Source organism: Barbus barbus (assembly GCF_936440315.1).
Source record: "Barbus barbus genome assembly, chromosome: 2".
In the NCBI taxonomy this organism is placed as follows: domain Eukaryota; kingdom Metazoa; phylum Chordata; class Actinopteri; order Cypriniformes; family Cyprinidae; genus Barbus; species Barbus barbus.
The window spans coordinates 42,239,822-42,261,458 of record NC_136730.1 but is presented as its reverse complement, the minus strand read 5'-3'; the positions used below and the strand labels follow the sequence as shown (position 1 = coordinate 42,261,458).

At 33.9% G+C, this 21,637-nt stretch overlaps 1 protein-coding gene across 2 annotated transcripts in view; it reads left to right on the top strand.

The window, feature by feature from the left end:
• The window catches only part of usp53a (ubiquitin specific peptidase 53a), a 59,985-nt gene that overhangs the window by 36,793 nt on the left and 1,555 nt on the right, over nucleotides 1-21,637 (top strand). For both annotated transcript variants that reach the window (XM_079431643.1, XM_079431642.1), the window contains exons 12-17: nucleotides 226-375; nucleotides 3,365-3,502; nucleotides 8,490-9,180; nucleotides 11,021-11,088; nucleotides 18,543-18,594; nucleotides 20,475-21,127. In XM_079431643.1, the coding sequence (XP_079287769.1) occupies nucleotides 226-375; nucleotides 3,365-3,502; nucleotides 8,490-9,180; nucleotides 11,021-11,088; nucleotides 18,543-18,594; nucleotides 20,475-21,127 (1,752 nt within the window). The remainder of the gene's footprint in view (nucleotides 1-225; nucleotides 376-3,364; nucleotides 3,503-8,489; nucleotides 9,181-11,020; nucleotides 11,089-18,542; nucleotides 18,595-20,474; nucleotides 21,128-21,637) is intronic.

The window sequence follows — 21,637 nt, the reverse complement described above, 5'->3', positions numbered from 1 at the left end:
GTCTATTAATTAATGAAATGTCTTTGCAGACAAGCCACAGTCTTTGAAAGACCCTTCTTCCTCTCTGCCTCTTTCAAGTTTTAGTTTTGGTGACATGCCAAAAACTAAACGGCATAAATGAATTCAGCAAGCTGTGCAATAAAGTAAAATAACAGTAGTACATATGAACAATTCAAATGAAATAATAGTGCATAAAGAATGAAATGAATTGTGTGTCTCTCTCAGGAACTCCTGTACTGGGTGGAAAGAAGTTGGAGTTGACGCGAGAGAACTTGACTTCTTTCTTCTCAAATCATGGTACTCTGAAGCAGAAGACTCAGCCTCCCTCTGTGTTCAGTCGTAGCAGTAACCAGACCAGCGGCGGCAGAGGACCAGGTAAAAAAACCACATAAACAACTTAAAACACTGACACCTCACATTGCATGGTTGCTATCACTGCACCTCATAATGCCTTGCTAGTTATAACTGGAACTATTATTTACTTTCTTGCACTACATTCATTAATTTCTATACAAATTGCTAGATATAAAAGCACTTTTATAAACTTTCATTTTTTTGTGAAAAATAACAACTTGAATTGTATAATTGCTATTACTGCAACTCACAATGACTTGCTGGTTATGACTAGGACTATTATTCACATGCATTAATTTGTACAAATTGCAAGATAATGTCACAATGTCTGTTTTAATTTGATTAATTGTGCATCCCTAGTAACAACATAATGACAGATACTTTTTCCTTATTTGAATGTCATGAATGAATTTCCCCGCTCAAGATTTTTAAAACAAAAGATACAGTGTTATTCTAGTATCACTGAGATACTAGTACAGTTTTTATTAATAGTTTGAATTAGGAAAAAAAACGTTCATTTTGATTTTAGTTTTAAAGTTTAAGAAATTCTGTTGTATGTATATATTTATTTGTTTGTGTATTTTTTTTTTAGTTATTTTTGTACATAAAGATTAAATAAAATAAATTAATAAATAAGTATGTGTATATATATATATATATATATATATATATATATATATATATATATATATATATATATATATATATATATATATATATATATATATATATATACTTATTTATTAATTTATATACTTATTTATTAATTTATTTTATTTAATCTTTATGTATTTATTTTATTTAATCTTTATATATATATATATATATATATATATATATATATATATATATATATACTTATTTATATACTTATTTATTAATTTATTTTATTTAATCTTTATGTATTTATTTTATTTAATCTTTATATATATATAAAGATTAAATAATATAAATAATATATATATTTTTATTATTATTATTTGTTTTATTAATGAAAGATTTTCTTTTATTTCAAGTGGCAAACACTTTTTTTTTTTTTTTTTTAGTTTTAGGTATTTTAATTTCAGTTAAGGTTGATTTTCATTTTGAGTAAAATATTTTATTTTATTTTTGATTCAGTTAACTATAATAACCCTGGACCCAAAATACCCAAGAATTTCCATTATCTTGATTTACCTGTGTCAGCCGTCCCAATCCTCATGCTTTTTTCATGAACAGTGCAGTGGTCAAAATGTTCTCTCTAGGAGACAACACTATTCCCCCACAAAGTATTTTAATACCCAGAGGATCAGAGAGAGCGGCGCAGGATGTTTGGAGAAAGACAGACAAGAAAGACCTGCAGGGAGGCGAATGTCCTCGTTCTCCAGTAGCCCACATTCCTCTGTTATTACAAACCATAATGGCTTGATGCGTTTCTCTTTTTATTGTTGTAGTTTCCTCGCCACTAAAAGCTCTTAGATCAACTTTGTAATGGCTTTCTGTCTTTAGGCAGTGAAAATATTCCCTTTGGCTAGGCGATATAGCTTATAAAGCCGTGCAAAATGAGTTTTTTTATTAGAGTCCGATGCAAGTGCACAGTTGCAGTTTTCACAGTTTTAATAGAATCTGACAGTAACTTGCTGCCACTTTCTGCCAAGTCATTGCAATAAATTTATTTCATGGACATGTTTACATTGTTTTGACTGTTTTTAAGGAGTCTGAATATAATAGTGACCTTAGAAATTATGTGATACATAAGCCACACTTAATTGTTAACACTTAAGTTGATTTGGTGTTGTTTGTTTTTGTTTTTTTATTTTGTTTGTTTGCTCTACTTTTGTTTTTGTAGGAGGTTGTGTTGGTTCAGTTGTTTTATTTTGTTTTGGTTTTTGCTTTGTATTTAGTTTTTTGTTTTGTAGTTTTATTTTTTGTGCGTTTTTGTTTTTTTATTTTGTCTGTTTGCTCTGCTTTTGTTTTTGTAGGAGGTTGTTTTGTTTTCTTTTTTTGTTTTGCTTTGTTTTTTTTCTGGTATGTTTTTTTTTTTGTGCCGATTTACTTTATTATTTTTCTTTTTGTTTTTTGTTTGATTTATTTTTTTTTTTTGCTATTTTGTTTCTTGTTTGCTTTGTTTTTCTTTGTTTTTTTTGGGGGGGGGGTTAAGTTTTGGTTTTGGGTATTTCCTTTAGTTTTTTTCTATTTTGTTTCTTGTTTGCTTTGAACAAAAACAAATAAGAAAAGAAGAACAGTTTTGTGCCCCCCCCCCCATTTTTTATTTTTTTGTTTTGTTTGTTTGTTTTAATGTGGCTTAGATGTCCACATGTGTCTTCGGGCCACTGTAAGAGTAAGCTTCACAAAGTTCAGAAGGAGATCTGTATCTTTTAAGTATGTTTGGGAATGTGAGCTGTGATCGCTGATAGCATAATGTTTTCTCAGCTGTGTCTAGTAACCCCTCACTAAGAGGCCGTTATGTGACTGCGGTGTGTTTGAGGGCAAGAAATGTCCTTTCTCTTTCTGTTATCTGTCCCTCTCTCACTCTTTTGCTCTCTTGTAACACTTCACTGCTTTTCTCCTCCAGCACAGCAAAAAATACTGAAACACACACACACACACATTGATTGCCGTTAAGGCTCTTAGGCTCTACTGTCCTTCCCAGAAACCTCAGGGGTGTATTTAAAGAGTGCAGAGGCCACACTTTCTCCCACCATCCCAATGATCCTTAACTTCAAGTATACTCTAATGCTTTATTTCAAGGGTGCTGCTTATGGATTTTACAGCAGACCCATAAAACATACTTGACAGTTTCTTTTAATGGCTACATTAACATTTCAGAATTCCTGTATCAAAAAAAGCACTAGATTGTGACCCTGATATATGATCATTTATAGTCAAGCTAATTAATTCAAGCTATATACTTTTTAATACCTCTGTGGGACCTGCATATGGATTTTGCTGAAACAGTGCTTTGTGCTTAAATTTGTGGAATCTCTGATGAAAATGCCACATTTATCCATATGTGTTGTTTGTCTTACAGTGAAGATGAGCTTTGAACCGATTCAGAGTCGATTCAGAGAGATTTTGCGGGAGCTGCCGAAAGAAGGCCGTCCCATCAACCTTATTAAGAAGGACTCGGATCGGTCACAGACGAGACCAGAAACACTGAGGCACCGGGGTAAGAATTTAACGTCTTGACTGTTTTGGGGAAAGATATTGAAGTAAAATGCCATTAGTGAAGTTTATGAAAGCAAGCTTCTCTTCTACTGTTGTTTATACACTACCGGTCAAAAGTTTAAAATAATAATTATTTTTTAATACATTTTTGAAAGAAGGCTCTTATGCTCACCAATGTTGCATTATTTGATCAAAAATAACAGTTTTGTATTTCAATATATTTTAAATTTATTTTGATGCAAAGCTGAATTTTCAGCATCATTACTGGAGTCTTCACACTCCAGTGTCACATGATCCTTCAGAAATCATTGCAATATGCTGATTTGCTGCTCAAGAAACATTTTGTTTTTATCAATGTTAGTTTTTTTTCTGCTTATATTTTTGTGGAAACTATGAAACACCATTTAAAAGTTTGGGGTAAGTAATATTTAAAAAAAGAAGAGGCAATTAATACTTTTATTAAGCAAGGATGCATTAAATTGATCATAAGTGATGTAAAGACATTTATAATATTACAAAATAATTCTGTTTCAGATCAGTGCTGTCCTTTTGAACTATTAATTTTTTTTTAAATTCATCATGGTTTGTACAAAAATACAAACACGATGCAAACATTGTTTTCGACATTAATAATACCGATATTAATAATTGAGGAGCAAATCAGCATGTTCTGAAGGATCCTTATTAAAGAATCATGTGACGCTGAAGACCCAGCGTTGCATTACAGGAATAAATTGCCCCTTAAAATACATTAAATAAGAGAACCATTATTTTAAATTGTAATAATATTGTACGGTTTTTAATGAATACTTGATCAAATAAATACAGCCTTGGTGAGCATAAAAGTCTTCTTTCAAAAAAAAATTAGTGTAGTGTATTCAGGGTTTGAACAAGCACATTTTGCAATCATAGCAAGAAGGAAATTGAATCACTTTTGCTCTCTTGTATTCAATCACATTCACTTTATATGTCTTCCCAGTCCTCTTTAGAGAAGCACAGATGTGTGGTAGTTACACTCTGAGCTTTTAGCAGAGCTTTGGAGTGGAATAAACTCGCTCACAGTACTCTGCTGGTTCTTATGTAACCCGGGGTCAGAGAGAAGTGTTAAAAACACAGATTACCTCTGACGTGTGCTCCATCCTCACGCCGAGGACTGTAGTCTCTGTAACGGTTCCTCGGTCTCGCTTGTGCTTTTCCAGCACAGATTAATAATGAGTCATTATAAAGTTATATTTAGATTTTTCTACAAGTAAAATCATGCAACTCTAAACGGAGAGATCAGGGGATGGAAATGTAAAATGTCTTTGTTTTATAGTGAAAATATCAGTGCATTTTTATTAGCGTGTAATCATTAATTAACCAGATGGCTGACAGCTACTGTATGTGCACCTATCAGAGTTGAATGCCAAGTCAAGTCACATATCATAATGCAATGTAATTCCACCTCCACTTCCAAGTTTCCAGGTGGTTTTATTATGACTGAGTTTAATTCCAAATGAAAAATGACTACATTAACACATTGCATTATATTTGCTGAAGAGATTAGATCCCGCACTTGCATAACCACACTAATGCTGGCTGAGATCACTCAAAGGACCCTAAAGGCTTTGCTGGAGCCTTTCTAATGAAACCATAAGGGACACATGTCCATCAGATCAAGTCATCTGTTTTAGAAAAGCTGAGCACTGCAGAGAAGTGTGTGCATCAGTTGTTTGTAAGAAGCGTACGTGTGCTTCAAAGACGAGTATGAGCTCATTTTCTCAGAAGAAAAGGTACAAAGCTGTCACTAGCGCAGTACTCTAAGATACAAATCTGAAATGTACATCTGTGTGCTTTATTTAACTTTAAATGTTTCTAGTGCTTTCAAACGATTAATCACATCCAAAATAAAAGGTTTTGTTTACCCAATATATGTATGTGTGCTCTGTATATTTATTATGTCTATATAAATGCACACACATGCATGTAAATATTTCAGTTTATATATTAATTTATAATATAAATTATATGAATATAAATATAGACATGTATGTCTATGTAAATATACACAGAACACACATTCGTATTATGCAACCGAAAACTTATTTTGTATGCGATTTAATCGTTTGAGAGCACTAAATGTTACATATTAGTACCTCAAAAGCGCATATTAGTAGCTTTTGAGCAGGTACCGCCCCGGTGACAGTTTAGTACCTTTTTCTGAGAGTATAAAGGAATAGTTTACTGAGAGATGAATTTACTCACCCTCATGTTGTTCCAGACTCGTACGGCTTGCTTTTTATATGAAATAGAAAAGGAGAGATTTAGCAGAATCTGTTGGCTGTTCTTTTCCATATAACGAAAGTGAATGAGCTTCTTAATTCAGAGTCTCCCTTTACTTTCATTAAATGGGAAAAAATGGCTAGTGCATTCTTTGATATTTCACATTTTGTGTCATACAGAAAAAAAAAACAAGACATACGGATTTTAAATTTGAGTGTGAGTCATTAATCATACTACTTATGGGAAAATATACTTACATTTTCAGACACTTAATTGCATGTGGTTTTAAATTTATATTAAATGCAATTAGCTGAACTTTACAGATTTTTAAATCTTATTTTTTGCATGCAATAAAACTTGCATGTCTTGTGTTTAAATAAAATATATAATGAAGTTGCAATTTAGTTAATTTAAAATGTATTAATATTAAATGCAATGTTCAATAACACTACAGTTGAGATTATACGCAAGCACTTTACGTGTGCTTTAATATGTTAGTCAACACAAAAATAATTTTATTACGTTTAAGCACAAATTTGTAATTGCTCTAATGTAATTTAGAGCACAACAAAAGATTATTAAAACAATGACTTAAATGTGCTTTAAGGTACAACTTAATTTGACATTATTACAAATTCGATTTTAGAAACATAATCACTAATGTGTACTCTCTTTAAGTGGCCTTTTATTACATTTACATTTAAATTTATTCATTTAGCTGACACTTTTATCCAAAGCGACTTACAATTGCTATATATGTCAGAGGTCGCACGCCTCTGGAGCAACTAGGGGTTAAGTGTCTTGCTCAGGGACACATTGATGTCTCACAGTGGATTCGAACCCGGGTCTCTCACACCAAAGGCATGTGTCTTATCCACTGCGCCATCACCACCCCGTATCACCCTTTTATTTAAACGTTAAGTACAATTATTTATTTAAAATATACCTTTAAGGTTTGAAGTACATTTAATACAATAAAGTGCACTTGTTCTCTACCATGATAATAACTGGGCCATGTAGATGTACGTTTATGGGTATCACAATGACATTTTCTCATGTGCAGTGAAACCGGTTCACCATATTGTGCAGGCGTCATGTGACCAACATTACATCTCCTTTCATTGCTCTCAAGCTGTAAAATTGTGGTTTGCAAGCTAAGCTGCTTGACTTTGCTTTACCCTTTTTAAGTAGGTATATGGCTTACTAATGGCTTTTTAGCCTTCAGCGTGTAGATCTCAGATCAGACTGCCTTCGTCTTGTAGAAATTAAACTGTGTAGGCTGTTTGAGAATTCATTATGCCAGATAATTAGCATTTTCAGTGTGTGACGGCCACAAGTCAGAGTTGCATTAATATCTAATGAGATGATGTTTTTTCAAGCTTGTACTGCATAACAGTGTAGTGAACTTGGCAGTGGAGCAGTATGGATTTGCACTGCCGCAGAATCTCTATGCCAGCCCATTTAACCGTGCCAATATCAGCACTGTTCTGCCCAAAGAGAGTCACTGTGCCACCTTCACCAGAAAAAAGGTCATACAGGCTATTAGTGCAACCCTGCATATGTCAGAGATGGATGATTCTGGCCTGTAGACCAGAAGCGGGTTCAGCATCAGTGAATTGTGTTTGTGTAATTTAAATGAACAATGTGAAACTCAACGAGGCACAAAATACTTGTTTGGAAAGCTAAATGCAGTTCATACATGCTGTCTGAAATGCTTAACAGCTTAGACTTGAATCCTTACAGCTGAAGTGTTTTCTTTTTTTTCAGTGTTAAAAATGTTTACATCATGAATTATTAATTCATAAATATCATTGTGTTTTAAGGAGTCATACCACATTTTAACAACCTAAACAAACCTTGCCTTGTCAGAAAAAGGTCAGATTATTTGATTCTTTAAGAGACTTTTGACCTTGACCTTCTCGAAGTATAAAATAAAATAATACAAACTAAGATATATAAATATATGAGATAAATAAATAAAATAAATTAATAAAATAAAAAGTATATAAATAAAAATTATAATAATGTAAGTACATTATATTATTATTTTTCTTTATTCTGTTGCATATTATATAATTAAAACTTCTTGAAAAATATGTATATATAAATATATAAATATATAAATATATATATATATATATATATATATATATATATATATATATATATATATATATATATATATACATTTTTTTTTTTTTTTGGTCTACACACAGAACATTGATTTTTGTTGTTTTAATGATTTTTTCTTCGTAATGATATCATGACACAGACATTTATTTTTTTTTTACTTTGTACTCCCCAAAAATATCAATCATTAATGTTAATTCACAAACTTACAATCTTGCTTATCATGTTTAATTGAATTTTATTTTTTATGGGTTTTTAAACCGTACTAATGGGTCCAGCCAAAAAAGTCATAACCCATATGATAACTCTATTAACTGTGTACTTCTAGAAAAAAATTGAAGTTTTAAAATTGCAAAGAATTACAAAGAAACAAGTCACACATTGAATTAAACATGAAATTTTGAAGGAAAAAAATGAAATATTTTTTTTCTTTTACATTGCACCTGAAAAGCCGGTTGTAACTGTATGTAACCGGGACTACAGATGAAAATTAGCCAGTGTTTGCTAAATCTGACGCATTTTACATATTGCATGTACTATTAATGTGCATTGTCCCTGATTAAATAAAATAAATGAAAAATGTTTCTCATCTCCAGACTCCCCAGAAAAGCCTCATTCCCGCTCGCTGTCACCTCCGGAGAACGGCTTCAAGCATCTGGAGTCGCGGCTCTACAGCAGCCAGGGCAGGGGTCCGACGAAAGCAGAGCGCTGGCCTGTTACTAACACTCAGTACAACCACGAGCCGCGCTCTCCGTCTCAGCCTCGCGTCCCGCTTCATCCCCCGGTAGAGAGCCGCTCTCGGAAGCTGGATGTGGCCAACGGCTACAATACGGACAGCAGTCAGGACTCTCGGACGTACGGAAACTTGCACAGTCGGCCGAATCGAGCATGGAGGCCGATGCGAGAGGCGCTTAACGTCGACAGCGTCTTAAACAACGATAATAATCAAAACTACCCCAACTCTCACAGACAGACCTTTAACCAGGACGGCGAAGAGTTTGCGTGGGGCCGACGAGAAGAAAGCAAACCCAAGAGCTTAATGACGATTTACGAGGACGAGCAGCGGCTGGACATGAGCAGCAGGAGCTCGCTGGAATCAGAGGACAGGGTTAAATCAAGCATCAATAACCTCACCATTCACACTGATAACTGGAAAATCCAGCGCACTGAATCTGGATACGAGAGCAGTGATCGTCTCAGCAACAGCTCAGCAAACCTGGACTCTCCTGTGGTGGAGAACTTGAGCAACAAAGAAATGCAATCCATACCAGAACCAAACCTCTCCAGGTAAGAGCTACAGTAATCCTCAATTAGGAAGAACCTCAAGATTTGCATTGGTTGCTGAGTGTCACTACTGATGACATAAATATGATTACAAGAGAAGAAATCAATATGAATTCAGTAATGACATATTTATTATACATAAATACACACATATACAGTATATATTTTGAAAATATTTGCATGTATATCTTTATATTCATATTATATATAAATATATTTAAAATATAAACAACATTTTTCTTAAATATATACAGGAATGTGCTTTTATTTATATATACATAATAAATATACACAGTACACACATATATAGGATTTTAATGCACGACGTGGAGGCAAAGAACCGCCCGACGCAAAGCGGAGTGCATTAAAATCCTTTAATGCACGGCTAGCCATTGATTATCCCGCTTATTCCATGGGCATTTGCCAAGTTATAGACAAGTTAAAACTTGTATTGCTCTTTGCAGCGCAATATTTGACCGGAAGGATAAAAATTACGGTTATTTTCGTGTGTGTGTGTGTGTGAGTGAGTGAGTGAGTGAGTGAGTGAGTGTGAGTGATGTGTGTTGGTTAGTGTGCATTAATTAACGCAGTGCATTAATATGGACCTGGAACTACCTGTGCAGTTAAACAAATTTAATCAACACCTGCCAGCCAATCTTTTTCTGTTCTAAAGAAGAGGGTGTCCCAACACTTTTGTCCTTATAGTGTCTATACAAGTCATTGGTGTTGAGTTTTTGGCTCAAGGTCTGCATTTAAAGTCACACCAGAGGTGTTCAGCTGGCTTTCTGCAGACCAGACAGGTTCTTCACTGACACAATCCTGTCTTTTTGAACCGTGTCTTATACACAGAGGCACTGTCATGTTAGAATAGAAAAGGGTCCTGTCCAAACTGTTGCTATAACATTAGAAGCACACAATTCCCTAGAATATCATTATATGCTTTAACATTAAGATTTGTACTCATAGAAATTACTAAAGTAGTCAAACATGTTCATTATAAGGGGGTGTCCGAATACTTTTGGCAAAATAGTGTATGTACATACCCATGTATGTAAATTTACATTTTACAATATATTTAAATATAAAACTAAATTATAAATTATTGAAATAATGAAATTATTTTCAATTGTAATATTATTTCATTATTTTACTGTTTTTGATCAAATAACTGCAGCCTTGGAAACATAAGAGACTTATTTCAAAAACATTAAAAATATATATATTTTGAATGGTTGTGTGCACTTTTTTGCTGAATTAAAGGTTTTGTTTTGTTTTTAAACCGTAAACATCATGCAAGATGTGTAACCTTCTGTGTAAGCGAAAAGTGCTTTTTCAGTACCATCTGAATGTTTTTCTTAGTCAGATATAGTCATGTGTAGCTGTTCATATGTTGTGAGTGTGAATCAGAGTACATCATGTCACAGTAATGTTAGGTGGAGGTGTTTACGTCGTTCTATTTAACTGTTTTATGTCTTAGAAAGGTTAGGCTTGGGAAGAACTAATGCAGACTGACTAAAGCAGCGTCACACTCTGTACTTGCATGTGAAGTTTGCATTACTTAATACTTACCATGTTTTTGACTTGACAACCCTAGCTGTGTGTGGTGGTCAATCTGTGGCATTTAGAATTTCTTTTGATTTCACAAATTCATCAATATTACAATTCACCAAATGTGATCTTTAAATGGTGAAATATGAAAAAATCCTAAGCATATTGTGTTCTCCCACATTCATATGTTTGAAATGAAAGTGAAGGGAGCACAGAATCTACTGTGACCACCAATGAAGTCAAGCACAGCACTGCTGAAGAACACTATTGACTTCAATGCATTGTGTATTTTTAGGGAGCCTAACTACCAAAGGAGGTATGAGGATTCAAAGGCCGAGATCTCACCTTCGTCCATTATCTACAGTAAGTGCCGTCAAATGCTTGAGTTGTTGTGATTTTTTTTTTTTTTATGGATATCAGACATTACCAAAACATTATTTGCATAGCTTGTAGACAGTTGCCTATTTCGCTGTCTATTTCCTATATAGGCAACTGCCTTCTAAGGCAGCATATTAACTTCCATAGAATTTTTGCGTTAATTATGTACAATTATAGTATTTTTTTAATGTTTGAAAGCTTTTATTTTTGTATTTTCAGTTTTCATTTTACTTTTTAAGTTTTAGTAATTTTTTCTTTTTGTGTGTGTGTGTGTGTGTGTGTGTGTGTTCTATTTAGCTATTTATTTCAAATTTTCATTTAAGTTTGTTTTTCCATCAATATATTTTATTTCAGCTTTAGTGAAGTGACATTCAGCCAAGTATGGTGACCCATACTCGGAATTCGTGCTCTGCATTTAACCCATCCAACGTGCACACACACAGCAGTGAACACACACACACCGTGAACACACACCCGGAGCAGTGGGCAGCAGTTGGGGGTTCAGTGCCTTGCTCAAGGGCACCTCAGTCGTGGTATTGAGGGTGGAGAGAGCGCTGGACATTCATTCCCCCCACCTACAATTCCTGCCGGCCGGAGACTCGAACCCGCAACCTTCGGATTACAAGTCCGACTCTCTAACCATTAGGCCACGACTTCCTTTATTTCCTAAGCTTTATTTCAGTTACTGAAAATGTGGTTTTTAATCGTTTGAGTTAACAATAACAAACTGAGAAGTAGTGACTTGTTTTTGAATGTTAGCATGTTGTTAAACTAACATGGTCGGAAAAGGGTTGCCAAGTGTGTATTTTGTCAGCCTGTCACACTTTGACAGATCTCACCACAGAGGCTCGGGGTCAATTAAAGTCGCACAAACAGCCAGTCAGCTTAACACTTCAGTAATGATAAGAGCAAACGGTTATATTATTATCTGAATTGCTGTTTTTGAAGTAGACAAAATCAACATAAGAGTCCAAGCCTCTCAACCGTGCATTGCCGTACTGAAAACATCACGAGGTTTGGAAAACCAATGTTTTTATTGTTAACTAAAACTATTCTGAATGGTTTTGATTTAACTGAAAAAAACAAATATGAAAAATATATTAAATTAAAAATTTTTACTTAAAAAAAAAATTCACTAACACTGAAATATAAATGAAACCTAAATAGAAATATTAAAAAAATTATAATAATTAAAAGTGGGGGGGGGGGGGCACTTTAAATGACTAGTTTAACAACTAAAACTAAAATTAACTGAAATAATCTAAATTATAACTATAATAAACTGAAAATATAAAAGCAAAACATGATTCAAAATATTAATGAATACTATAGTGTCATATGAATAAGTGATATGGCAGTGTGGCTGTGATCAGATGAACTGCTGAAGTGAAGGGAGCACATGGGGTGGTGTTTGGGGACGAATCATTTGTCCTGCTTGTCAGCGCTGGGAGCTGTTTGTGTGTGTGTGAGTGTGTTGTGATGGTCGGGGCGGGGGGCTGTTTACCCCAGCTCTAGGTGCTTTATGGGCTGAAGAAGTGAAGCAGAAAGGACAGCTCTGAGGGCTGTGTTCTGTTGCGAGGCTGTTTTCACTGCGACACGAGCATTGAAGTGTTCGTCGCTGTGGGAAATAATGTCTCTATGTTCCTTTGACATTAAATGAGTGGGGAGGAGTTAGACAGGGAGGGATGCTGGATGTTTATACCCAAATTAGTTTGTGTGTGTGTCTGTATAGATACAGTGTGTGTGTGTATATATATATATATATATATATATATATATATATATATATATATATATATATATATATATATATATATATATATATATATATATATATATATATATATACACACACATATAGAGAGAGAGAGAGAGCATTAATTTGGATATAAGCATCCTATATATAATCATTTTTAACTTGTATTTATTTTATTTTAATATTGGTTTTTTTTTTTTTTTTTTTGCCTCAATATTCAGTCACATTTTATGTCCAGTTGCAGATTAAAATTACATTGACAGTTCTTTCCAAATGTCATTTTGGAACTGGTTCAAATGTGCTGAGTGTTGCCTTTCAAACCGGCCTGATTCCAGGAGCCAGTAGAGCAGAAATCATTCTGAAAAGCAAAGAGAAAAAAAGGAAATAATAATAATAATTTATTTAATAATTATAATGATTTATTTCTGTGTATATATAGATAATCAAAATAATTTAAGAAATATGAATGAAAATGTAGTAAAAGCCACTCTTTTAGCCACAGTTTGTAATAATGTGTTGTGTAAATATATCCGTTACTGCATTAAATGGCAGTGGATTAAAAATGTAACACCCAAGTTAGTTTTTAATTATACAACAATAGATATATTGTTCAAAACATATTTGGACACTTTCTATTTGTCAAACATTCATAGATAATGTGATCAAATGTTTTGCAAGAATTTACGATTTCTGTCTTTTTTCTTTAAAATGTCGAATTCAGTGTTACCTGCAGTTTCTAATTTGTGAGTGAAAATCCTCACCAAATTTTTCAGAGTGTGTGAGGTTGAGGAGAACTGACTTGCATCCTCTAAAAATCACCTTTACACCAGCTGGATAAAAGCTTTTTTGCAAAAAAGAAAAATAATTATTTTTGTGGATGGGACTTGGAATTAATTTAAAGCATTTAAATTCATACTTTAAGTGTGATTTTCATGTCAAGAGAATTTTTTGGCTGCTGTTCCTGTGTTCATATTGCCAAGGAAGGAAATGACAAATCCCATGTTAACAACCCAGGCTTTAAGTAAACAGTGCAGTTGAACGTTGCCCTTGTTTGATCAGAAGTGAACTGCAGAGGGTTTCTTTTTAAAGCACTGTTTGGCAGGATGTGTTTTCTCTGCTCCTAAATGGCAACCGTCTGATTGTCTCTGTAGTGTGTTGTTTAGTATCAGTGGTGCTGTGTATCCCGTAAGATGTTCGTAAAGGTCATAGCAGCAGGAGTTTCTGAAAGTTCAGCGTGTTGAACAGACAAACCCGACAGTTGATCTGCTGCTGTTTGGTCTCTATGGATTTAAACAGACTCGCTGTTCTTTTACAGCATTTGTGCTTCAGTCTGTAGACCAGGGTTTCCCAAAGTGGGGTTCACAAACCCCTGGTGGTTCATGGGGGAATTGCAGGGGGTTAGTGAGTTGGTACATGGTTAGGGTGACCACCCGTCCCGCTTTGCATAGTAGGCCTACCGCACAACATTTTCACACTTTGTCCCGCACGTCACATTGAGAAAATGCCCCGCATTTTCATCAGTCTGTTGATTTTTAATTGTCATATTAAGAAAACGTACATAGGTTATTTTGCCTTTTTAAGAAAGCTTTTTATTTATTTATTTTTGCGGCGTAGTTTTTGCACAAAGGACGTGCGGACCTCATCAAGTGATCTAGCACCACCGACGGTCGAGCACACACGGAAAAACACGATATACTCCATTAGCACAAATCTCTTCCCTCGAATGGTGGATTCTCTTCTCTCTCACACAAAACGGACACACTTTCTCTCGCTTACTTGTGCACGTTCAGAAACATAAATAAGTGCATATGACAACGGATATAAATCAGTATTTGCATAGCATAACTGTAGTAAATGTATCCGTCTCACGTGTGTCCCGCAAAATCACATCTACTGTCCCACAACAGATCTATTGCCAAGTGATATACCATACATGGTATGCCTACGAGTGTATACCATTAGTGAATTATTAATAATAAAAAAGTTTTTGCAAATGTTACAGGTTAATACAAATGTCATATAGAGTAAATGTAAAATCTTAAATGTATAAAAATAATTCTCTTTTTGGGAAACCCTTTATTAAAAAAAAGTATTGTGGAAAAAATATTATACATTATAAATTACAGAAATATGAATTTTGAGTGTAATAATAACAATAGCTATGTAAATATTACTGAAACTTTAAAACTGAAGTTAAACATGCAAATGTGCCATTAAATTATTGAAATATTTACTTAATCTCAAGGGTAAATAATTTAGGTCAAAGGGGTTCTGCTGTAGACAAACAAAACATGAACATATTTCTACCTACTTATTTATTTAAAATGTATATTACCATTTTATTTACTTTTAAATTGTATTTTTTTAATATGATAATTTTTTTTTTTTAAATATGTATATTACCATTTATTTACTTTAAATTTTAATATCTATTTTTATTTTAAGTAAAATGGCAATTTTATGCAGTGTGGTTATTGATAACTAAATTACTGTATTAAAATTAACATTTAAATAAAGCTGGAAAAAAATAATATTAGAAGAAAAACTTGAAAATTAGAAGTGGTGCCTTGGCTGAAACAGTTGGTTAAAACTGATGCTGAATCAAGTCCAAAATGAAATTGAAATTGTCCGTTTAAAACCATAGAGACCAAACAGCAGCAAAATATTGTAAATGCTGATGTTTCCTTCTTATTTTGGTGTTTGGCCCAGTAAATGTGAAAGCATGAATGTAGTTGGGAGTTTGTAGCGTGGTTTCCTGTGAGGCACATTACGAAGAGACGTTCTCCAAGATCCTGTTGCACTGTGGAAAATATTTATTCTTAGACATCAGTAACTATTTTCACCAGGTCGACAGATCCAGTTCAGTCTTGTCTGATGTGATGCATATCTATCCGTGTGTATATTTGCATGCATAACTTGGCAAGTAATTGCCTGTGGAGTCATATCCCTTTCAGAGGTGAATGGAAAAAAATTAATTTAGCTGTAATACATTATGCACTCCTTTAAGATAACATACTGTATGTACCAGCTATGCCTTCAAGCCCATCTGATTGTGCAGCTGAGTTGTTTTGAGCTTGATTCATTCAGTGGAGTGTAGAGAGCAGGTGTGTGTCGCTCTCTGCTGAGCTGGCAGTGATCTCATGTTGGCTCAGATGTTGAGTGTTGATGTAATGCTCCCAACCCATCAGTCTGATCGCTGCAACTTCTGATTCAGGTCCGTCTGCACATGTGACGGCAGTCTCTGAGCTCATTTCTTCATGTGTCAGTATGCATCGTCTAGGGCTTTAGGGAATAGGAATATAAATGTAATCATTTTAAATTATAATTATGAGTCAGGCAATGCTTTTAAAAATAACACTTTTTTTGGCACCAGCTGGTGATAATCTAATTTATATTTTCAAATGTGCAATTTTAAACGTTAAAGAAATTGTGCCTTGGCTGAAACTGACCTAAGTTTAAGTTTAAATACTGAACTGAGTAAAAGAGTAATTAAAATATATGTATGTACAGTTACAAAAATGACAAAGCAAATAACAAATATACTAAAACGGTTATTTACCAATAAGACACTATTTTATATATATTTATTTTATTTTATTTTAAAGTCAGTTAAAACCAGAAATATTTATTAATTTATGTATTTATTTACTTAAGAAACTTTTTGAATGATTTTAGTTTTGGGTTCAGTTCTGATATTTTTCTGATAATGATATAAAAATAAAATTATTCGAAATGTTAATAAATACGATAATATATTATATTAAAAAACGCTCAAATAAAACTGATCTTATGGCACCAGCTGATGTTCTAAATTTTATTTTTTCAACCAGAACATTACCCTGTGTTTGTGGGCATGAATGATGTCTCAAATCACGCAGCTTCTTGAAAAGAGATGATTTTACTGATTGTATTGACGTTGTGAATTTACAATATTTGCTTTGTAGTCTTAAACCGTCAGTTGAGGGACTCGTGTTTTAGTTTTTCAATATTGCAACAATGTTATCCAATATTGCAAGTCATAGCCATCATAGCCATGCAGGTTCTTCTCATGAGGCTTAACAGCTTAAACACGACAGGCTTGAAAAACCAGAAAATGGGGTCTAAAGTCCAATCCTCTCATAATTGCATGCTAGCCAAAGGGATTTAGCTGTTAATGCGCTGGGGAAAAATAACTGAAGGAGGGAAAGGCAGTGTGTGTGGATACATCACACACACACACACACACACACACACACACTGCTGGCTGAGTCTCAGGGGGCTTGACATGAGGGCAGTGACTGTACTCGGATGCAAAGACGAACCAAAAATACCATGATGCCAAGGAAGTGTAGGACTAATTAAGTAGTTGAGTGTTCTTTTCTGTTGTATTTTGTTCATTATGATGTTTTACATTAAAATTGTGTAAATGGATATGTATTGGTTCGGTTTATTTTATTTTTTTAGTGTTGTTAAAGTTGCATTCAAGGTATGGCTCACTGAACTTTTACAGCAAAACAAAAAGACTGACTTGTCTACCAGTAAAGTGAAGAGTTCATCTTTAGCCCCCTCTAGTGTTTCTTTTTTTATTAGATCCCATCCTTATAGACCGCCATGAAATGACTTGAAGACATATTACCTGTATAAATAGGAAATTCGAGTGGGAAATATTAAGATATACTGTATATTTATTGTTTTTCTTTGTTTGTGTGTGTGTGTGTGTGCATATTTATGTATGTGTGTGTATATATACATAGAGAGATAGATACTAATTATGCTAAATTATATATATTATATTCAAATGTATATCTTAAAAGCTTTTTAGTAAGAGAGACTTTCTCATTTTTTCTCTGTGTATGCATGAATTAAGAGATGTTTATTTGGTAATACTGAGTGACATTCATTTTAATGAAGAGAGAGCACATTAAATATTTATGTTTCTGTAATGTCATCAGCATTTTTTAATTTTAGAAGAAAAGTTTTGTTTTCTTTTAGTCGACTTTTAGAAGTATAGTGTATTTTATAGATTTATATACTAAAATCCACAAATTACATTTTTGATTTCCTTTAATAAGCAGCTAATAGGTCACTGGAAAACCGCACAGATGAAGATTGTTGTTGTGAGGTTTTTTTTTTTTAGCACAGCAGTGCTGTCTTCCCTGACAATCTTACTGTTATTTTGCGCACCGTTGCATGTGAATGTGTTCCCAGCATGCATCTGTGCAGTCATACGTCCCACAGTCCACCTGACAGCGACTCAGATTTAAAGCTTTGGTCTCTACAGCAACACATCGAAACATGTTTTCTCTTTAGACTCACTGCCCACTTGGCATGGTACGGCCACTTTTACGATGGCGTTTACCCCTCAAGCTCATTGTTAACAAGCCATCGGGTTGAGCTGGTTTGAGCCGGATGGCCCAGCCTGGGCCCCTTCTCTCTGGACTTGTGCTTTAGACAGGCCAAGAGCCGCCTGCTGAACGCTGCCCGCCAGAGACCCCACTGAGACTCTGACAGTACCCCAGCCCCGAGCCCTTCCATAACGCGTCCGCACTCGCCCACGGCCTGTCTGTGTCCACAGATTCTGTCTTTCACACTGCTTTTCAGTGCAGAAATATTTGAGATGTGTATTTTATTAATAATACATAGACATTAAGAATGCATGCAACAGTACATTAAAGATTAATATTTGTATTCATTTATGTTGTAGGTGACTACCAAAAGAAAACACATGATCATTCCACGAGTCCTGTTATTCCAATGTAAGTTATTTGGGAAAAAATGAATGCATGAGGCTTTAAATGTTTTACTTGCAATTTTTTGTGTGCTTTCCATATGCAGAAATATTCACATGCATAAAACCTGAAAATGTGTAAAGAAAGAAAGTTTTAATTGTCGCTTAAGTTTCCTAAATTTAATCCGTTTTTATTTACATAAGCTGACCCTTTATATGCTTTGGGCTCTATGGAAATACATACTGATACACACTTTTCAAATGATGGCTCAACTCATATATGTTTTGATACTAAAAAATTAATAAATAAAAAGTACACTGTAGCATACTTTTAAAAATAATACTTATGGAAATAATAGTAATTAAAATGGTAATAACTTACTGTAAGTTTGAATGGAATGTTTTCAGACAACTGCATGTTGATTGCAATAAATTGAAAATGTATTATAGTTGAAATTCATATTAAATGCAATTAGCTGAACTTCACCCTCTTAAGTACATCATCTTTACATGTAATTTAATAATTGCTTCTGTTGTTTTTGAAATATGGTTAAAGTACTGCTGAATGTACTGACAAGCATTTACAGTGAACTAAATTACACTTTTAATGTCATTTCTATTGAAACCTCTATTTTATGTCATGTATTTAAATATTTAATTATACATTTGTAATGATGGTTGCAATTTAGTACATTCAAAATAAATAAAAATGTTCTTTAAAATATATACATTTTAAATGTAATATCAAATGACACTACAGTTAAGTTGTTTCTTCAGTATGTTAGTCAACACAAAAATAAGTGTACTTCTTTAAAACATGACAAAAATAAGTAACATTTAGTGCTGTCAATCGATTAATCATGATTAATCGCATCCAAAATAAAAGCTTTTGTTTACATAACATACATGTGTGTTGTGTATTATGTGAATATAAATATACACACACATGCAGCATATATTTTGAAAATATTTACATGTATATATTTATATCATATATAAATATATTTAATATATAAACGTAACATATTTTTCTTAAATATACATGCGTGTGTGTGTATTTATTTACATACATAATAAATATACAAGTACACACGTATATTATGTAAACAAACTTTTATTTTGAATGCGATTGATTTATAATGTACTTGTAAAATAAAACGTTTAATTACAAAATGCACTTTTTAAAAGTGTACTTAAGTGTTAAACATTAAAGTGTCTCCCTTTAAATACACTTAAGTGGCCTTTTATTTCATTAATATTCTATTATCTGCAAGTACCTTTTTATTCTCGTAAGATTTACACTACAACTACACAGTCAGTACTCTTAAGTGCACTTCATTTTAAAGTTATAAAGATCTTTAACACTTTATCTTAAGGTGTTCTTGTTACACGTTACATGTATTTACTATTATAATAACAATAAATTATACATAATTACATGCAAGTAGCCCTAAACCAAACCCTAATCCTAACCCTAACTATATAGTAAGTACATGTAGTTAATTAATATTACTCAGTACTTCAATCTGAGAAAATATATTGAGAAAATCTCCTTTAAAATTGTCCAAATGAAGTTCTCAGCAATGCATATTACTGATCAAAAAAGGAGTTTTGATATTTACGGCAAGAAATGTACAAAATATCTTCATGGAACATGATCTTTACTTAATATCCTAATGATTTTTAGCATAAAAGAAAAATGGATAATTTTGGCCCATACAATGTATTTTTGGCTATTGCTACAAATATACCCCAGCGACTTTAGACTGGTTTTGTAGTCCAGGGTCACAAATGTATAAGTACACTGTAACAAAGACACCTTAAAATAAAGTGTAACCAGTTATTTTTAAAGGTAATATGGGCAAGTTTGAGGTAGATATAAGACAAGCCTTCTGTTTTCTCCTACAGGAGACAAGCTTTTCGATACAACCCTGCTAAGGAGAGGATGGAGAAGACTGAGGTAGAACGAGCACACGTGGTAAACGGGAACCCCATCTCTCCTAATTTCACCAAGACCAGCAGTTCAGAGTGGAACAGCTCTGATGATCTTGCCGGAACCTTTTCCGAGCAGGAGGACTCCTCATCACGAGCTGATGTTCCTCCTCCGGTTCCCTCTCGGACTCAGTCTCACGCCGCAGCTCCACCAGTGCCTCCCAATCCTCTCCTCCTGAGCTCAGAGAACCGGCGACGAGATCCCCATCGAAACGGCTCGGCTCTGTCCCAAACTTCCCTGCAGAAGTGGCTGGAAAACTCGGACACGAGTTCCAAGTCTAGCTCCTCTGATCCGGAGAGGAACGATCTGTCAGCGAGTGAGGGTGAGGAGAGGTTCTCCAGCTTTCCCAAACCTGCGGCCGGCTCTCCTGTCATCCCCAGCACGTACTTCTCCGTGGACGGCTGCATGACGGACACGTACCGTGCCAAGTACCATAAAAAGAGACCTGCTCTGTATGTGATGGCAGACTCTAGAGCTGGAGATCACACCTCGTCTGGTGAAAGTGATTACGGGGAAAGACCGTCACCGGCTCCTTCAGAAACACACAGCAGAGCCACAGCGCTGCCAGGTAACATCACACTATAATACATGGACAGCTTTCTTAATGTAGCGGTTAATACCATAAATTGGCATCATTTTATAGTTGATGCAGTCACTCACAATAAGTAAATAAATACACACAATATAGCCAAAAGTATTGGGTCACCCCCTTCTAATGAACAGGTCTGACTACTTTAGTAATTTCCATGAGTACTAATCTTAATGTTAAAGCATATAATGATACTAAATTAACATACTAAAGTAGTCAAACCCGTTCATTATTAATGATATATTTATGTATGTGTGTGTGTGTGTGTGTGTATACATGTATATATCTATGTATAAAGTGTGTGTGTGTTTATACTTTTTTATAATTACTTAATAAATAGATAATTATATATAAACATAATCTAATCCAATAATCTAATAATGAATTAATACGAAATGTATGTCCATAATATAAACCCACACACATCCATATGTGTGTGTGTGTGTGTTTTATTTAGTAGTAATAGTGTTGTTATATAGTTTTCCAAAA